The following is a 19601-nucleotide window of genomic DNA, read 5'->3' as shown; positions in this document are numbered from 1 at the left end:
ATATATAATTAAAAAGCCAATTCGTGCACGTATTTTAATTAATAAAATAATCCCACCCCACATTCCCAGTTTCCAACCTTTCACTAGTTTTCTTCTTTTTATTTTTTTACTTAAATTTAATCGATGTGAATCGATTCCTAATAACTCGATACACATCAACAATCTTAAGCTTGCTGTATAAATTTTCTACATAATCTGTACAAAAAAAAAGAAACACTTTTTCTAATTGTCATCTGTCATTGTCAAACGTCACTTTTGTGTTTGGTGCTTGTGACTTAGCGTTTGTGTTGATTTTATTTTTGTTTTTCATTATTTTCAAACTAAATACTAATGGTTTGGTACATTATTACACATTAGGATGACAATGGAAAGAAGAATAAAACTAAAAACATTAAACAGTCATATTACGTGTAAGATTTGCCGCGGCTACTTCATTGACGCGACCACAGTTACCGAGTGTCTTCATACGTGTAAGTATTATTATTATTCAGCATTGCTAAGGTTTAAAAAGGTATAATGTAAGCAATAGAGCAGGTGAAAGATATTTCATTTCACAGTATAGGTACAATATATACATAGATATTTCATAATTTTTATCTGACTTTAAGATAACCTTGTATCCAATGGTATATGGCCAGGCAGTACTTAAGGCCTATAAGTATTTCGGAGTGTTATGAACTTTAAACAGTTAGTTGTACTACTTATGTGGACTACTAAGTAAATAGATTAAAATATGTCATGAAATTTATCTACTGTATGTAAAGGTGTCACAAACCACAAAAAAATATATAAATTTTATAAGAAAGAATGTAAAAACAAATAAATACATACCATAAAGAGGAGGGTTTCAGTATGAAGAAAATATAAAGGAAAAAAAAATCTTACAAAACAGAATGAATAAGTAATTCTTATATAGGACAAATTTGGCATTGTAAACAACAAGTATTTTTATAGAGTATATGTTATTCTGGTACATTAGCTACAGCACTGACAAATATCATCAAAATTTGTTATGCATGAAAGTGTAACTATATTTATTCTTACAAACTTTAATGTTTATTACAGAACAACTAGCTGTAAGACATGGTTTCACTTGCGGCCAAAACTGAGGGCACATCAAATGTTATTTTGATGTATAACCTATATTCCTATGAAAGTATATTTTTCGTAAAAGAGTAATAAACATACATCCATCCTCACAAACTTCACATTTATAATTATAGTGGAATACTCTCCAATATTTGGTCAGGCTGAACATATACTTCACTATTCCACACTTACAAGAACCACATTCACATATTACTTATATTTTTGTTTATTATTTACATTCCAGTCTGCAAGAGCTGTCTAGTGAAGCACTTAGAAGAGAACAACACATGTCCAACATGCAACATAGTGATACATCAGTCCCACCCGCTGCAATACATAAGCTTCGACAGGACGATGCAGGATATTGTGTACAAGCTCGTACCCGATCTGCAGGACAGTGAGTATGATTGTATCGTGTGGTTTTGATAGTAAGTGACGAAAGGTAGGAAAGGTTGACAAGCAATGGTGGTTTAAATATTTAAGATTCTTTTAAGCAATGAAAGTTAATATGATGATGAAACATCTTAATCTTAATCTTAATACTATTATAAAGGCGAAAGTTTGTATGGATGTATGGATGTATGGATGTATGGATGTTTGTTACTCTTTCACGTAAAAACTACTGAACCGATTACAATGAAATTTAGCACACATATAGAGGGTAACTTGGATTAACACATAGGATAGGTTTTATCCCGGAAATCCCACGGGAACGGGAACTATGCGGGTTTTCCTTTGAAAACGCGGGCGAAGCCGTGGGCGGAAATCTAGTTTAAAATAAATTATTCAGCTAATATAACAAATTATGTTACACTTTTAAGTTTCAATGCAAATAAGATTTAAATTATCTTTTCTTCATTATAATATTTTTAAAATTAGGGATGAAGAGTGGTCTCATATGATTTTTTCAAGATTACTGCTGTAAAATTAAGTTCAAATAAAAAAAAAGAGGGGTTGCACTCCGGGAGTGCCGGCAGAAGTGAAAACTTGATTGTTAACGTTGAGCATGTTTGATATTTTAGAATGGTATCCGTCTTACGCTTTTTCGATCAGGTCACGTGTCCTGATGCGAGTTTAAAATTTTATACCCATTACAGAAAAAGTGCTCAACGCCGCTAAAGAAGTTTACACTTCAAAAAAAATATGAACAGAACGATACAAAAATACTTGGCCAGTCATAATTGATTAAACTGGAAGTTTTTACTTGAAATATTGAAAAAAACATTTACTACACACCACAAATTTCAGATGAAATAAAGCGTGAACGTGATTTCTATCGCGCCCGCGGGTTACCGTGTCCCAAGGACGCAGCGCTCGCCGCGGACAAGCCCGGCGGTGGGGACGAGCCCGAACAGCAGGATAATAGCGACTGTCATAGGAAGGATGAACAGGTATGTATTATAGTGTTACTAGCGGTCCGCCCCGGCTTCGCCCGTGGTACCTGCATGTTTAAACTATCCTATCTCTCAAGTTGGATCGAACTGCACATGGTGTGCGAATTTTATTATAATCGGTTAAGTGGTTTAGGAGTCCATTGAGGACAAACATTGTGACACGAGATTTATAAATACATATTAAGATGTATTTGATGATGCAAAAAAAATGGGGATTGTTTGTAATAACAGGATAAAAAGAAATTGACAGAAAATTGGTATAGATGAATTTATGATAATAGGCGATTTGTCGGGAATCTTTTTTAACTTGTTTTGATGTGCGTTGATAAATGATAAAGGCAGTTTTTTTTTGTACAGCAAACTGATAACTGTAAAGGCACTATTCTAACTTAATAATTCACATGCAGAAAGTTTATGGTATATAATTCTAATATCTCAATTTGCATATGTGCATTTGTATCTAATATGTTTACCAAAATGTGTAGAGAACATTGTTAAAATAATATAATAATGTTACAGGTGAATGTTTGCTTGGAATGCATATCAACATCGCTCAGAACGCTAAAGCGTAGTTTCATTCGATGCTCAGCACAAGCCACCATCACGCACCTCAAGAAATTTGTAGCCAAGAAAGTGTTGAGCGGAATAGACAAATATAGAGAAGTGAGTATTTTTTGTTTATGTCTTAAAAATATGTTATTACTAGCTTTCCGCCCGCGGCTTCGCCGGCGTATTCAAAGAAAAATCCGTATAGTTCCTTCTCGTGGGATTTCCGGAATAAAACCTATCCTATGTGTTAATTCAAGTTACCCTCTACATGTGTGTTAAATTTCATTGCAATCGGTTCAGTAGTATTTGCGTAAAAGAGTAACAAAAAAACACATGCACATCCTCACAAACTTTCGCATATATAATATTATAATTATAATTATATTTTTAAGAAGGATTAAATGTTGGCCTTATAATTTTATGTAGACCAATTTTTTTTTTGAAATTTATCTCCATAATTTTAATTCATGTATGATGATGGGGAACTATTAAATTGCCCTTTATATTGTTTGATAGCAAACAATTAGATTTAAAAATCAATATCATAATTATTCATCACATTAATCAATACAACCTCTTGAACATGAAAACAATATAATATTATATGATTACAAAATATTCATAAGTACATAATCAAATCTCTATAACATCTACGATATATTTTCCGAATAATTTGCGAGTTATTGATAATTATTTTTATTTATTTCAGATTGACATACTATGCAATGACGAATTATTAGGCAAGGATCATACGTTGAAATTTGTTTACGTCACTCGGTGGAGGTTCAGGGACCCCCCGCTACGATTACAATATAGACCCAAGATTGACATATAATTTATTATTTCGTGTGATTAAAGATGAATAATTTTAATTAAATAGTTCCATAGACTATAGAGCAGCTTTGTTTCTACTGGGTGTATGTATAATCTATGTACATATAAAATTTCATCCATTTCTGTTTAGTAGTTTTCGGGTAAAAGACTTATATTTTCACATCTCATGCAAATTTTTATGTGTAATTACTAATTAGTAGTTAGTGTAATGACAATAATCAAGTAAAATTTGAATACATTACCATTTAGTAAAACAGTGTAATATCAATAAATTACATTTAATTTATATAATTTTCAGTTTTTATTTTGGGGAAAGATGTATAAAAATAATGGAGTGATAATGGGGACCAGAAAGTAGGTATGTTATCACGAAAGTATTTAATGTTGTAAGCATTAAATGAAGGAATTTGTTCAATTATACTTTCACCTTAAAATGTCCTAATTCATACATTAATTTCGATGTATGAAGAAGCATTTAAAATTACTACTTTGTATTAAGTATATAATTTAAATATTTAAAACTGATTAAAAAAAATACTTCACTATTATGTTGTAGGTAGTAAGTTTATAACATGTTTGTAAAGAACCAAAAAAAAGACGTGTGTCACTCGGGGACTGCCGCGGTAAAGCTATTGCATGCTATACCTTCAAGCCACACCTCCGCGCCCGTCCCCGTGGGGAGCGTGAGGTTTTTTCGTTACAGAATTTCTGGATTCGGTCCCCGCGCTCAAGGCCCGCGATAGAAGCTATGCAATAGCTTAATAATATTTTATTATTCTTCATCTTTAATCATACAGATATAATCTCAGCTGTAACAATATGCTTATAGATAACAAGTATTATAATGTTTATTTGGAGATTTTGTTAGTGACATAGCGGCTAATTTAATAAAAAATATGTATACTCACAAACATTTTGTAGGTTAACTACAAAGACGGGTAAGTTTCCATGCAAAATTGGTGTAAATTTGTTAGAAATAAGCACATTATAAAAAAAATTGACAAAAAATGAATATATTGTTACCAATTTGTTTATTGATGATGAAAACATTTTTGACATTTTATTAATTTTTTATTATTTTTTTGGAAGGATCGATTCCATTCCTATTAATAAAATAAATTTACCTACAGCGAAATAGCGTATAAATTAATTCAATTTAGCGGAATGTCACTTAGGTGTTAAATTTTAGTTAATTTAAAAAGTAATGATAGTCCAATGTCCATTCAAAAGATAAATGTCTGTATATTCTTATGAATTATAGTGTTTATGGTTTCAGTGATATAAGAAAATCACTTTTACCATACACACTAATCCTAGTGTATAAAGAATATTTTGTACTCTAATATATTATAGAAAACATCACTTAGAGCGTATACGCACTATGCGGGTAGCCGCATTGCGGGTAATATTCATTTCTATGCGCACTGCGATGCGGCTACCGCAGACCGCACAGTGCGCATAGAAATGAATATTCCGTAAATAATTGTGCTTGCGGTCAGCCGGACGGCTACCCGCATAGTGCGTATACGCTCTTAGATCTAGCGCGCAAGAGCAACTTTTGTCTCGGCAACTATTTTGTCTCTCCCATCAACTCTATGGGCTAGTAAGAAAGTGCGCGCACGTAGCGACGAAACTCTCGGGAGACTTTTTTTTAGCCCATAGAGTTGATGGGAGTGACAAAATAGTTGCGGAGACAAAAGTTGCTCTTGCGCGCTAGTTCTTATTCATACTTTTTCTTTTATTCACTTTAAATAATTGTCTTTGTTCATTTTTCTCACATTTCAACACTTTGTTTTACTTTTGTTATTTTGTTTTAGTTATTTTAATTCAGTTATTAGTCTGTGTTTAGATTCATAATTATTAACATTATATTTAGTTAGATTTTTAAGTAAACAAAACAAATTTATTTAAATATAAATAAAATACAATTTATGTAAAATATATTATTTCAATACAATACTGCATTTTATTTTTCTTCAACATACTTACCCTTTTTTTCTAAAAAACTAAGAGTTTAATAAATGTATTTCATTTTATTGCTTTCTTGCTATTTTCTTGTAAAATTAAAATATAGAATAGACGGACTGCTAATATGGGAAGACAAATGCTTTTATCTCATGACTAATTACTTTGATTTTAAAGTGAAACTTTTATTACATCGTCTCAAACTTTTTGGTCTGTGTAGCGCATGTCGCGTGTATCGCGGCTGCCGAGTAGGTATACCTACTCGGCAGCCGACCGTCACACATAAAAAGCGTGTTTTTTTGAAGTACGAAACTTCTTTATCATTAACATTTTTGAAGTACGAAACTTCTTTATCAGGGTTGGAAAAAAAGATGTATTAATTTTTATTTAGATAATATATTAAATTTCAAACATAATTTTATAAATGTAGGTTTCAAAAATTATAATTATAAGTATGTATATTGCATAAACAAGTACATACCTATTGTATAAGACAGAATATTTTCACAATAAAATCTTTATTTATTTTATAGTAAAAAATACACGAGTTTTGTACTTATAGGTATTATAAAATAGCACTTGCAGTTCTTAAGATGATTTAAGGTTTAAAAAAAATTACAACTATTTTCAAATATCCTTAATTGTTAAATTCGACGGTCACAATAGAATTTGCGATGAGGTCCAACACCATGGAGTCGTCCGAGCGCTTCACTTTCACCTTCCTGTTTCCTCCACTGAAACATAAATGGTTAATTTACAATTATTTAAAATATTTTCAAAATCGTGTTTTTATTATTAAATGTAGTCTTCAATATTATACGGCCTTAATCGCTTTGTTCATGTATTTAGACCTAGTAATAAACATTGAGTAGATACATACTAATATTAGTATACCTACTCAATGTAGGTAGATAGAAATTATAAATGAGATATCAAAGGCACGAGCTAGTATATCCTAAAATATCCAAAATTATAACCATGATTATAACCATTCACAAATTGTCATTAAAAAGTACGTTATTTTTAAACGAGATGACCATAGACAATACTTACGTATTAGCAAGGACCAATACTGTTGTATTTCTCGGCGTCAAGAAAGCTGCATTAGGTATCGAAGATTGTAACAGTCCCTTTGATTCGGAAACTTCGATTCTCACAGACCCTTTAGGCACAAACTTGGAGACATGTCCTAGAGCGTAGTACATTGGCTGCTTGTAAAACTCTTGGGCGGTTGCGTTCACAATAACGGCGGAGTCGACGAAATTTGATGCCCAGTTTGGTCCCCCTGTTGTATCTAGGCATAAATTCCAATCGATCCAGCCGCTCACTTCGTGGTTCAGATCCTGGAAAATACGTTTCGGTGTATTTTTTGTGTGTCTACTGTCTACAGGTGGAATAGAGAATCGTTAAGATTTAAAATTTGAATAAACGAAGCCTCGGCTAATGCTAAGACTATTATAAGCTTTAGCACCTACATGTATGTAGCTATTATAAAAATAGCCATTAGAATCAATTAACTAACAGAATATGTCCAGAAGAAAAAATAATTTTTTCAATAAGTGGTTGAATTAGTGTTACAAATTGCCATTTATATTACCTGCAATATTGCTTTTATATACGAGTTCGCTCTGTCCCACGAGCCCAGAAGAACTTTTATGTCGGTCGGTAAGAATCCTGTAACACGTATCAATGATCATCATATTTCACAGATATTTATTTATTTTATTTATTTATAACACTTCATTGTACAAAACAATGTAGGAAATGTGGTACAAATTAATGAGGTACAAAAATTTTGCACAATAGGCGGCCTTATTGCTACACAGCAATCTCTGCCAGGCAACCTGGTAGGAAAGGAAATGTGAGAAGAATAAGGATAGCGCAAAAAAGAAATAAAAGAATGATGAGATATTACATTTAGTAAATACTGAATTCAAATAAAGTCGCAATGATACAATAAATAATTTTATATTAACTAGCTGTGTCCTGCAGTTTTACCCACATTGCTCCGCTCCTATTGGTCGCGTGATATGTTGCCTATATGTTGACCCTACCTGTTAGTAATATTATTCATGCAATATGCGAAGTAAATACATGCAGTACTTTTTGAGTTGAACATACACACAGTCAAACAGACAAAAATTCTAAAAACTATATTTTTGGCTATCGATTGTAGATCGGGTGATCGGAGGACTATTATTTAAAATAAATCAATGTACAGTTTTGACGTCCTTACGATTTTATAAAGTATATTATGTTAAAGTATACTTACTATTATGTTAAACTATATCTTACCTGCACAAGCCTCAGTGCCCATTATGAACTTTCCTGGATACTGGTCTATAGAAATATCTAGAATTTCCGCTGGGACTATGGCATTCGCGTAATAATGCACACCAACGCCATCTATGTATTCAAGGGCTTCTGGATACTTTGCTAATAACTGAAATCATTTACCACTATATAGAAAAAAATAATAAAATAAAACAAGTCTAAAACAAAGTTGCTTCCCGGCTTCCCGCTGTCTATGTATGTTCATAACTTTAAAACTACGCAAAGGACTTTGATGCGGTTTTTTTAATAGATAGAGTGGTTCGTGAAGAATATTTTATCATATGCTTTTATAAAGTTTTAGACAATGCGGCGGCAATCTATACGTGACATACTGTAATTGTAAACAAACACAATATCATTTAAACTCATATCCACTTCATATTATTGTATTAATATTAGTTTTTTTATTATCTGTGCTATTATAAGTATTCTATATTCTGTATCGATTCCAAAGCGAAATTCAAGATCTTTTGTCCATACGAAAGAAAGAATTATGAAAATTTGTGAATAAAGAACTATAATCGGACCTTAAAACAGTAGATAGATTAACTTAATTTCAACACTTTCATGAACGTAATCTTTATATATAAAAATGAATCGCAAAATGTGTTGGTAAGCGCATAACTCGAGAACGGCTGAACCGATTTCGATAATTCTTTTTTTATTATATTCCTTGAAGTACGAGGATGGTTTTTATGTAGAGGAAACGTAAATATGTACCACGGGCGAAGCCGGGGCGGACCGCTAGTACTATTATAAAAATAAAGTTTCACACACCACATTAAAGTATAAAGGAACCGAGTAGCGCTGGTCATCACCGGTCAAGATTTTGATGTCCTTGAATGTAGAGTTACGCACCGTTGGTCCTAAATACTTGGTAATCCAGCTACCCTGCAAGTTATTTAAATAATATTAATAGCACATAATATTCATAATAATTGTAGACGACTAGCTTTTCGTCCGAGTATAAGTAAAAAAAAACGGTATAGTTCCCGTTTCTGTGGAAGTTTCAAACTATCTTTGTACCAAACTTCATCTGAATCGGTTCAGTGGTTTAGATGTGAAAAAGAAACGGTCAGACAGGGTTACCTACTTTCGCATATTTTATAATATTTTGTAAAGCAATATTTGACACACAGAAACGTATATAATTATACTCTTTTGTTTATGGTTATGTTATAATAAAATTAATAACCGAAAATCTATACTTAATATTATAAAGCTGAAGAGTTTGTTTGTTTGTTTGTTTGAACGCGCTAATCTTGGGAACTACTGGTCCAATTTGAAAAATTCTTTCGGTGTTAGATAGCTCATTTATCGAAGAAGGCTATAGGCTATATACCATCACGCTACGACCAACAGGAGAGGAGCCACGGGGGTAAAACCGCGCGGAGCGGCTATCTATTTTATATAAAAGGCATAACATACCAATTCACTAGCAGTCCATCCCAGACAGTTGAATGGAATGACTCCAAGAACTCCGTTCAGGGGTTCGTTGGTTGTGGTGATTCCCCATATTGTGATGTTCTCTGCCGCGTATTCTTCAATGAATCTGATTTTCATAATTTCAGTTAATACCTACATATATTTTATATAACGTTTGCGAAATAAAATCAGTTTAATACTTGTTATCTACTAAATTACACTTTCTAGTATTTATTTCTGTTAGAATTGCATCAATTAATATAAATAATACATTGAAACAGATAGAGTTATGACATTTGAAAATACTATAATAAAAATAGTTTCTTGTCGGCTTTCTCTCTCCAGCTGAAAATATTTAGATCGAAACAGCATTCATGAAAAAAACCATCAAATTCTTACTCACTTTATATGATAATCAGCATACGTTTGATAGTATTCAGCCTTCAATCGACTGACTCCAGTATACGCGTTGTTAGTCTTCATCCACACAGGCGGAGACCACGTGGTGCCCAAGATGTTGACGGGCACACTGCTTGCCGCATTTATTGCTTGTATCATGGGAATCTAAAAGTTATGAACATAGTATTTTGTGGGTTTTACATCCATACTAATATTATAAATGCGAAAGTAACTCTGTCTGTCTGTTACTCAATCACGCCTAAACTACTGAACCAATTTGCATGAAATTTGATATGGAGATATTTTGATACCCGAGAAAAGACATAGGCTACCTTTTATTGCGAAACATGTACCACGGGCGAAGCCGGGGTGGACCACTAGTTTGCAATATATAAGATGATGCTCTAGTTGCGATTTTAAATAGAGGTAAGAAACATCTGAATACTTTAGCCAAGAATATATTAATACAATCGATGAAAAAAAATTTATAAAAAATATTTAAAAAAATAGAGCAATGATTAGGATTTAGGGGCGTCCTACTTTTGTGTATTTGTTGTGTGTTGCAGTTTTTGATGTGATCAAAAACACAACATTTTCTAACATACTTAGATAGATATTATATGTACCTATCTACATAATTTACCTATATTATACAGGGTGTCCCACTGTTGGTATACTAAGCCCAAAGGAGGTTATAGATTTGTATACGCTAAGTACGTAAAAAATACTTAAAAAATTCCAGACGCATTTTTTTTTCAAGTAGATGAATTCTTAAAAGTCTATGTGTACACCCATAACAAGCCGCCCAATTTTGTCACCAGCACATGAGCTATCGTTTAATATTATGTTTTCATAGACAAAATGCTCACATTAGAGAAGCGGTATATGCCGGCTGCGCGAAGCTAGAGAAGAAAACATGGATTTTCAGGAAAAATTTAGCAAAAAATTTTTGACGTAATTTTGTTGTTTAAGTATTTTTTACGTGATCAGTGTATGCAAAACTACAAGTCTCTTCGCGCTTAGTATACCAATAGCGGGACACCCTGTATATTATGTTTTTATCTTTCGTTAAATTTAAATAATTGGACTAATAAATAATTAAAATATGATTGAAATAAATCCAGACTTGAACCGCCAGTTATTTTTTAACCGCCAGTTATTTTTTAAATTTAATGTCTTCGTGAAATTACCTTATATTCATAATCCTCTGGTGACAAAGTGAAGTTGGAGAGATTAACATCATTTACAGGCAGTTCATTGTACGCGTATGCACGTGTAGAGAAGTCGCAACCACCGATGGGAACTCTCACAAAGTTGTAATCCAACCCCTTGTTGCTATAATATGACCTAAAGGGAATAAGATATATTAGCAACTTGGCATACAGATTTCAGACTCGAAACACTTTTAATTTAACTTAGTTAAGGTTTATGTAGCAACCAAACGTTTCAATCAGCCGTTTCAAAAATTGTCTTGGATAGGTAAACTGTAAAATGGTGTCATGATATCTATCTACGTTTAAACATTTAATTTATGTCGACTCCTTAGTTAGTTCTCAAATTTCTCTATTTTGTACTCGAAATACATACTTAAAAGGCGAAAGATATTATCGTTTTAGAAGCGTCACAACACAAAACTTTTATTTACGTACTAGCTTCCCACCCGCGGCTTCGCCCGCTTTGTCTAAAACCTAATCAATTACATACTAAAACCTTCCCCTTGAATCTCTAATTAATAATTCTCCTCTATCTATTAAAAGAAACCGTATCAAAATCCGTTGCGTAATTTTAAAGATTTAAGCATACAAAGGGACATAGGGACAGAGAAAGCGACTTTGTTTTAGACTATGTAGTGATGAAGAAGCAAGAGCCGAGATCGCCTGAGCGCGCAAGAATATTTGCAGAGGTGCATTACCCGCTTTTAAAGGATACTAAAAGTATTGTCGGGAACAAATACATGGATTGGTAAGATTGAGGAAAAGGAAGTTTATATAACTCTAGTCTCTACTCTATCAAATAGTGTCATGGGATAAGTACGATTGACGTAAAGCCTGATGTTAAGCTGAGATGTGGTCTAAGATGGAACGCGCTTCCCTATAGAAGGTACCTGTTCACTCTACGCTTGAAGACCCCCATATTGTACTCGTCGGGGAACACAGATTCAGGAAGCATGTTCCAGTCCCTCGCGGTTCGGATAAAGTACCGGCTCACATCACTTACTTTATCAAATAGTCCCGTATAGTTGAATCTAAGCTCATCCAATTGATGCCAGCAGCGTCAGTCACTGATCCACCAAACCCTTGGATTTCTTGATGAGTCTTGTCCGGTTGTATTTCAAAAGTATTACTACACAAGAGGCATAATTTACCTGAAATACGTAATTTTTTTTAATGAATCGTTATAACTAGTTAGTTACAAATTATATTTCTTATATAATTAACTTACTTTCTCCTAAAGTTCCCTCGCTTTTATTGAAACGTAGGCCGCTCTGAAACATAGGTAAAAAAGTTTTATATCCGTTTGTAAAATATGTATACTAGTTAATATTGAGGAAAGGTTTGTATGTTTTTTTTTTATGTATTAGCGGGCAAACGAGCTGGCGCGTCACCGGATTAATGCGATGATTGGCGCCGCCCATAATCACCCACAAGACCTGTACGGTTGCAGGTGTGTTGCCGGCCTTTTAGGGAAGAGTACGCTCTCTTTTTGAAGTACCCTAAGTCGTATCTGTCCGGAAATGCTGAGCTCGGGAGGTCGTTCCACAGAGGAGTGGTGCGTGGAAGAAAGTTCCTCCTAAATCGCACGGTGGAAGAGCGCCAAGTGTCCAGATGTTGAGGGTGATATTTCAAATATATGTATGTATATATGGTTTTCACGCATAAACTACTGGACCGATTTTGATGAAACTTGGCACAGATAATCTTTAGACCCTGAGAAAGAACACAGGCTACCTTTTATTGCGAAATATGTACCACGGGCGAAGCCGCGGCGGTCCGCTAGTATGGAAATAAATGCGTATAAACAGAATTACATAATGAACAGCTTTGATGCAATTATGTAGTTATCAGGTTGTAAATTATGAGTGAAGGAAATTATCTCTACATGAGTATTTTTATTAGTTTAATTTATTAAACCACATGCAAATAAACTTCTTAAACAGTTTTATAAGAGTTATTACACAATTTAGTTATATTATTTGATAAATAGGTAACATAACAAGTAACAACCCTTTCGCTTTGTTAGAAATTATGTAAACGTTTGTCTTATTTTAATTGCGAGACTTATCTCATAGAATATTAATCATCATTGCAAAGGCTTAGATGCGATTGATAACAATAATCTTTTAAGGTACCTAAGTACCTAGGCTATTTCCGTAATCAAAATTTATACTCTTTGTGTGTCTAAGGATTTATGATTTTATACTTTAGGCTGTTTTTTTGTTTCATAAAATAGTATAATCACCTGATTAACAATCATGCGATTATGAATGTGTTTTCTGCCTAAACATTTTCCTTGAAAACAAATGAAATAGAAAGCACAAAACTATATTTAATTTAAATTTGAATAATAATTATTTTCGAATAATCGAATTAAAATTGGCCTGCAGCAGTGGACAATATAGGCTGATGATGATGAATTTAAATTAGGTATTAAAAACATGATTCAATTGAAATAATTTACTTCCATATTTCTTACCTAGATACTATTCAAAACATGATGCTTTCTTATTACAAAATATATAAAACGTTCTCCATAGACACTTTTATTTTATATCTTACCTTCGAAGATGTGTAGATCTTGTACGACCCTTGCTCCGGTTCATCCCTGGTGAAATCGTCACAGTATGTCGCATTACACACACACACAACAGATTGTCCTGATATCTGCCTCGCCGCACATGGTGTATCTAAAAGTGTATTTTTAATAGGAACATAGAAATAAATCTATACTAATATTATAAAGCTGAAGAGTTTGTTTGTTTGAACGCACGAGTGTCGGGAACTACTGGTCCCATTTGAAAAATTCTTTCGGATTCACGGACCACGGTTCATAAAATACAGCGATAAGGAATAGACTTGGAATAAACTGACAGCGAAATATCTTTAAATAATAATAAGATTCTTCTTCTCCCTTTCAACGGAACCCTAAAAGAATACATCGTCGCAACGGTTCAAATATGAAAGCTTCTTTTTCAAATATAAAAGCTCATTAAAACCGTAGCCTATTTTTAGTTTTCTTTTGTATTAAAAATAAATATTTCACTTTGTTCAACTGCTAAAATTTCTTACAATGTATATTTGCACAAAGATATAAATATAACATCGAATTTGCGACACGCGCAAAAATTTAATTATCATGTTTGCTCTTCGTAAACAATATCCACCGTGGTATGTACTATGTAGATAATGAGTGTAATAAGACTGTAAATAAACGGTATTTTCTTGCTAAAATAACATTAATTTTGCACGCCTCATAAGCGAAGCGTTGAGGTGGGTACTACTGTCACTTCGCGCAAAACATCTGATTTTTCAAACTTAAAATGTCTTTAAGTATCATACATTGCACTTATAAGATAATACATACACACACATATTAAGAAAAAACACTATTTTTAACGTTCATGATATTTTTGATGTCATTTTTGTTATTTAAACTAGTTAACACGTTCACTGCGGCATGTCCAGTATCGGGCCATCAGCGACTACACCACAGTGCGGCGCCCAAAATCGCAGTTTTCACCGTGGTGCGGCGAGGTTTTTTATATGTTAATCAATGACTAGAAAAGAGACAAATATATTTTTGTGATCACAGTTTGAAGTAGGACTCAATTTCGTTTAAAAATCGTATGGCAAAATATTGGACACACGCATAGAAAAGAAACCGTTTCTTTTGTGTGCGGCATGTCAAATATTTTGCCATGGACAAGCACCTCATGCCGCACTGTACTGCGAGCGCGCCGCGTGTCAATCTCGCATAGTGATGTACCAGGACCGCACGCGTCGTTATCAAATTTTTAAATGACGATGATACCTTAGAGGCTTTAGTTTTTTTACTTTCTTTTATTTCGTAGCATAAATGCAAAAATGTGATGACAGTTGTGAAAATAATATAAAACATTAAAACAAAAGTTACTGAACAAATTAAAACAAAAGTTACTGAACAATTTCCTGATAGTACTCTATCAAATACCTTGTTTTATATGTGTTTTTTTTTTTGTATCGACGATCTCGTTATCTGTTAACAAACAGACTGAAATATACAAAATTGATTTATATCGATATCGATGTTTTATTTTACAGTGTTTCCCATCGCTATTACTGTAAACATGCCGTATCAACGCAGTGCGGGATGGCAAATAATTTTTCACAAAATCAGGGGTTTACATTTTCCCTCATATCTTTTAAACTATTGGGTCAAACTAAAAGCTATTTATGCGGTATATACAAGACTATATATACTATTATCCGAAAAAAAAAATTTTGAAATATCTTGAAATTTCATGAAATTATTAACCTTCAAAGTCAGTAGGTGCGATGTGATAAAAATGGCTCATGACGCACAGTGGTGAACTTGCCGATGTGAAGTATGGAAGACATGCCGCAACAACGGTAAGTTTGGCATTTTAGGTGCCGCAGTGAACGTGTTAAAAAACAGTTAAAAAAGTTCTGTCTTGGACGTCCGTGTGTCTGTATGTGCGGATCCTTTTTCTTGTTAACACGATAGCGACCGAAATACTTTACTAATTGAGTCTTTTTTTTTTCTCTTACGCATGAGTATGCTCAGGAATAGAACCCTTTCATTTTTCAGGGTCTGATTCGATGTGGTTTAATTGTTATTAAATAAACAAAAATAATAATTAATAAATATTTATTAAAAAAAATTATGAGGCGTGCACTTTTGGATTTTCCAAATTATATTTTAGTGTTTATGTAAAGAAGATAGTTACCTATAAATTAAAATTCAAACATTAAAATGGACTTCTAGCATAGTAAAAAATCGTTATAATATGCTTCTAGTCTTGGGCCCCAACATAGAAATCTAAATAACAAGACACATAGAAGTGCTATAATGTCATAATTCGTATGAAAACCGCTGTCGCCAAAATCAACACATTCAAACCGAAAGCTAAACAGTACACACAAGTAAACTATGCCTTTTATTGGACAGCTTGATTTTAGTGAAAACTAACTTAACTATTAAATTAAGCATTTGAATATGTATCCTAACGCACGAATTTACGGTTTATTTTAGAATAACATCCCTAAGTATATGAGACTTTTTGCTCCAATACGAACAAACGTGATAATAAGAATGGTCGACTGTGTCATTCATTGTTATTTCGATTACTATGGTGACACTCGTAATACTTGTAAATATTCTATAATTTTAAGGAAAAACAGCATTATTTCTAAAAAAAAATATTTTCCGATGAAATATTATTCCTTTATTAGTATAATTACAACTTGTGGAAGAATTTCCGCAATGGGAATTGCTGAAACACACCATGTATACACTCATACGTCTCCAGAGCAACTGAACAGCGACGAATGCACTGGTGATGTGAAAATCACCTGAGTGGCGACAAGGTCACGCACGCTTACGACTTCTAGTGTCTTGTTATTTAGATTTCTATGGGCCCCAATCACCAAATAATATTTATGCTTATATAGGTAAGTACTATGTAATATCATGTACCTATGATATTTGGCAATGAAAAAGTTATTAGCATAATTCACTTTATAAGTAGTAGTTAATTCTATTATTCAAATACTACGTCACACATACATATTTCTGTTCTATTTTTAATATTAGATAATCTATATGTAGCTTGTAGATATAGGTACCTAATTTATGCACCTCCTTGAAAGTAATCCTGGCGATGCCTGCTAAGCAGCTAGTAAATGATTATACTTACTATGAGTTCTACTTGTCATACTACTCATACTAGTAAATAGTAATACATCAACATAGTCATCAAATATCTAAGTAAAAATCAATGAAAAATGTTGTGATATTGCAAATGGAAGTCCTCAATAAAAATTAAAAACATTTCATGATTTTTTGCACGCCTCATAAGCGAAGCGTTGAGGTGGGTACTACTGTCACTTCGCGCAAAACATCTGATTTTTCAAACTTAAAATGTCTTTATGTATCATACATTGCACTTGTAAGATAATACATACACACACATATTAAGAAAAAACACTATTTTTAACATTCATGATATTTTTGATGTCATTTTTGTTATTTAAACTAGTTAAAAAACAGTTTAAAAAAGTTCTGTCTTGGACGTCCGTGTGTCTGTATGTGCGGAGGATTTTCTTGTTAACACGATAGCGACCGAAATACTTTACTAATCGAGTCTTTTTTTTCTCTTACGCTTGAGTATGCTCAGGAATAGAACACTTTCATTTTTCAGGGTCTGATTCGATGTGGTTTAATTGTTATTAAATAAACAAAAATAATAATTAATAAATAATTATTAAAAAAAATTATGAGGCGTGCACTTTTGGATTTTCCAACTATTTTTTAATTTCATTAAAAATTTTAATTTTTCTTACCAAAGTGAAAACTTGGATGATCTTCATTCCTTGTTCTAAAAAATCTATAAATTTTGACTAAAATTGGCAAATTTTTCGAAAAATCTTATTAGTTAAGTAGTTATACATTTTCATTATTTTACCAAAAATTTCTTATAAACTGCTTCTGCTTTGGTTCTTACTCAAAATTATACACGAATGTCTTATTGTGGTATGGGATGGATCCTGTGTTCTTTGAATGTGTTCGTAAAAATGGTGAATCGTAGTTAAATTTTTCCAAAAATCTCTTGGAGGTCTTTACAGTGAGTGACATATAATATTCTAATCATGATTCATTTCAAAATTATATTTTAATACCTAAGTACATGAAACGTAAAGGTGCCTAATTGATTGATCTATGAACGCATAGCCAAAATAAATGAAAAGTATCTCACCTGTCTTAATCGTAACGAAACAAGAGACGAATATGCACAATGTTATAATATTGGAAATCATTTTATTTATTTTTTAAATTTAATAATTTTGACTTCCTACTCCCTCTGCGTCTTGGAAGTGAAGATTCAAACGCAGACATGAAATATATATATTCAGAGTTATCTGTGTTTCTGTTGTCTTAAGGAAATCTGCTATTACATTACCTACATACATACATTTTTATAATATGTTTGATCAAATAACGCATATAAACAGGGCCGGCCGGTCGCGGTGTCGACTAATATATACCTACATTATACTTTTTTCCTAGGGAAATTAATCGACATTTAAATAAATAACCAATTCAAAAGAATTCAATTTTTTTTCCATCCAAAAATTCAATCCATCAGATTCGAATTTCTGATTTTTGTAAAAGGCTACACCCGCTTGATGCACCCTAATCTTCGGAAAACTTCCTTCCTTCAACTACGTTGTTACATAGTGTCGTTATTCTGACATTCTTCTTCAGAGTCCTGTGCTCCCAAATAATAGCGCTAAAATTCATTCGTTCTTGAGTACCTTATGAATATAGTGTAACTAACATTATCTCTCTTTATTTTATTAGAAAGAGAAGATGAGCTCCGAAATTGAACTACTTAAGTCTTTAAATTTAATTACTACCGACCTACCACGCAATTTCTACAGAAAAGAGCCAGCATGGAATTCTGTAGTTGCTCTACAAATCTTGTCACTGAGAAAAGAATTGGTTTTTATTCGATTTTCTCTTACTATTTAACTAGAAAACTACTTAATCAATCTATTTTAATTTTTTTAGCTCCAGAATCCGTCCTTGGAAGTTGTACAAACTTTTACATTTATTTTATTATGTCAACTCTTGTGTAAGCTTATCTATGGTTTTCAAGAGAGAGGTAGGTATTTAGTAGAGGAATTTTTAGATTTTATTTTGCCTTTTTAACTTGTTTATGTAAAATGCTCTAAAGCTTGTATCTAACCTGTATAAAGTCCAAAACGTTTTAATTCACAAAATATTTTATTGATGCCAAAAAAATGTATGCGTGCACTAGAGTACACACGTAAGAAGTGAAACTTCTTTATGACCTTAAAAATGTCACGAGTATGGCGTAACGCAAAAATGTCACGCGTACGGCGTAACGCAAAAATGTCACGCGTAAGGCGTAACGCAAAAATGTTACACTAAATTTTTGTCCAACCCCGATAAAGAAGATTCACTTCAAAAAGTCAATATATTTTTTTTACATATCAAGACAGAAAAACTGCGAGTCGGATTCGTGACAGAGGGTTCTGACTTCTGTATAAATAAAAGATAAATTCTAGATAAGCATTAGGCATTTATGCAAACAAAAAATTGAAGACACATAATTTGCCGGTGTAGCCGCAATCATCTCTGAAATCAACTGTCTATAAAAGACTTTCACGGTTCATTAAAGTTAGGCCACTGAATAGACTTGGAATAAACAGACATCGATGTCTCAATAAAATAAGATTCCGTTTTTCCTTTGTTCGGAACCCTAAAAGAATATATCGTAGCAACTCGAACGGTTCAAATATAAAAGCTTCTTCTTCAAATGTAAAAGCTCATTGAAACTTTCTATTCCTCTAAACTTTTATAAATGGTTTC

At 32.7% G+C, this 19601-nt stretch overlaps 2 protein-coding genes across 3 annotated transcripts in view; one reads left to right on the top strand and one right to left on the bottom strand.

Moving 5' to 3' along the window:
* Nucleotides 1-232: 232 nt before the first annotated feature.
* Nucleotides 233-19601, top strand: part of l(3)73Ah (polycomb group ring finger 3-like lethal (3) 73Ah) — an 80497-nt gene continuing 61128 nt past the window's right edge. The window contains exons 1-5 of one of the 2 annotated variants that reach the window (XR_016457882.1): nucleotides 233-470; nucleotides 1334-1486; nucleotides 2338-2480; nucleotides 3003-3146; nucleotides 3742-4554. Coding sequence is in view for 1 of the 2 variants with exons in the window: in XM_090113729.1 (XP_089969855.1) it covers nucleotides 359-470; nucleotides 1334-1486; nucleotides 2338-2480; nucleotides 3003-3146; nucleotides 3742-3867 (678 nt within the window). In the remaining variant the exon portion in view is untranslated. Of the gene's footprint in view, nucleotides 471-1333; nucleotides 1487-2337; nucleotides 2481-3002; nucleotides 3147-3741; nucleotides 5231-19601 lie in introns of those variants that run through there. The other variant, XM_090113729.1, reaches the window with a different exon arrangement.
* On the bottom strand, nucleotides 6326-18065 carry LOC149899495 (lysosomal acid glucosylceramidase-like). Its single transcript, XM_090113883.1, has 12 exons — nucleotides 17962-18065; nucleotides 13766-13893; nucleotides 12432-12474; nucleotides 12207-12354; nucleotides 11180-11336; nucleotides 9994-10154; nucleotides 9594-9717; nucleotides 8943-9056; nucleotides 8127-8274; nucleotides 7429-7505; nucleotides 6885-7174; nucleotides 6326-6565 (listed from the first exon to the last, which is right to left on the bottom strand). Exons 1-12 carry the CDS (start codon nucleotides 18020-18022, stop codon nucleotides 6469-6471), a joined length of 1548 nt encoding a protein of 515 aa, XP_089970009.1. The 5' UTR covers nucleotides 18023-18065; the 3' UTR covers nucleotides 6326-6468.

This window comes from Colias eurytheme, chromosome 20, assembly GCF_061535395.1.
Source record: "Colias eurytheme isolate Ceu_HAF_F1 chromosome 20, ilColEury1 Martin Lab GWU primary, whole genome shotgun sequence".
NCBI classification, from domain to species: Eukaryota; Metazoa; Arthropoda; class Insecta; order Lepidoptera; family Pieridae; genus Colias; species Colias eurytheme.
Note: the sequence above shows the minus strand (reverse complement) of the source record. Positions and strands in the feature narration are given on the sequence as shown.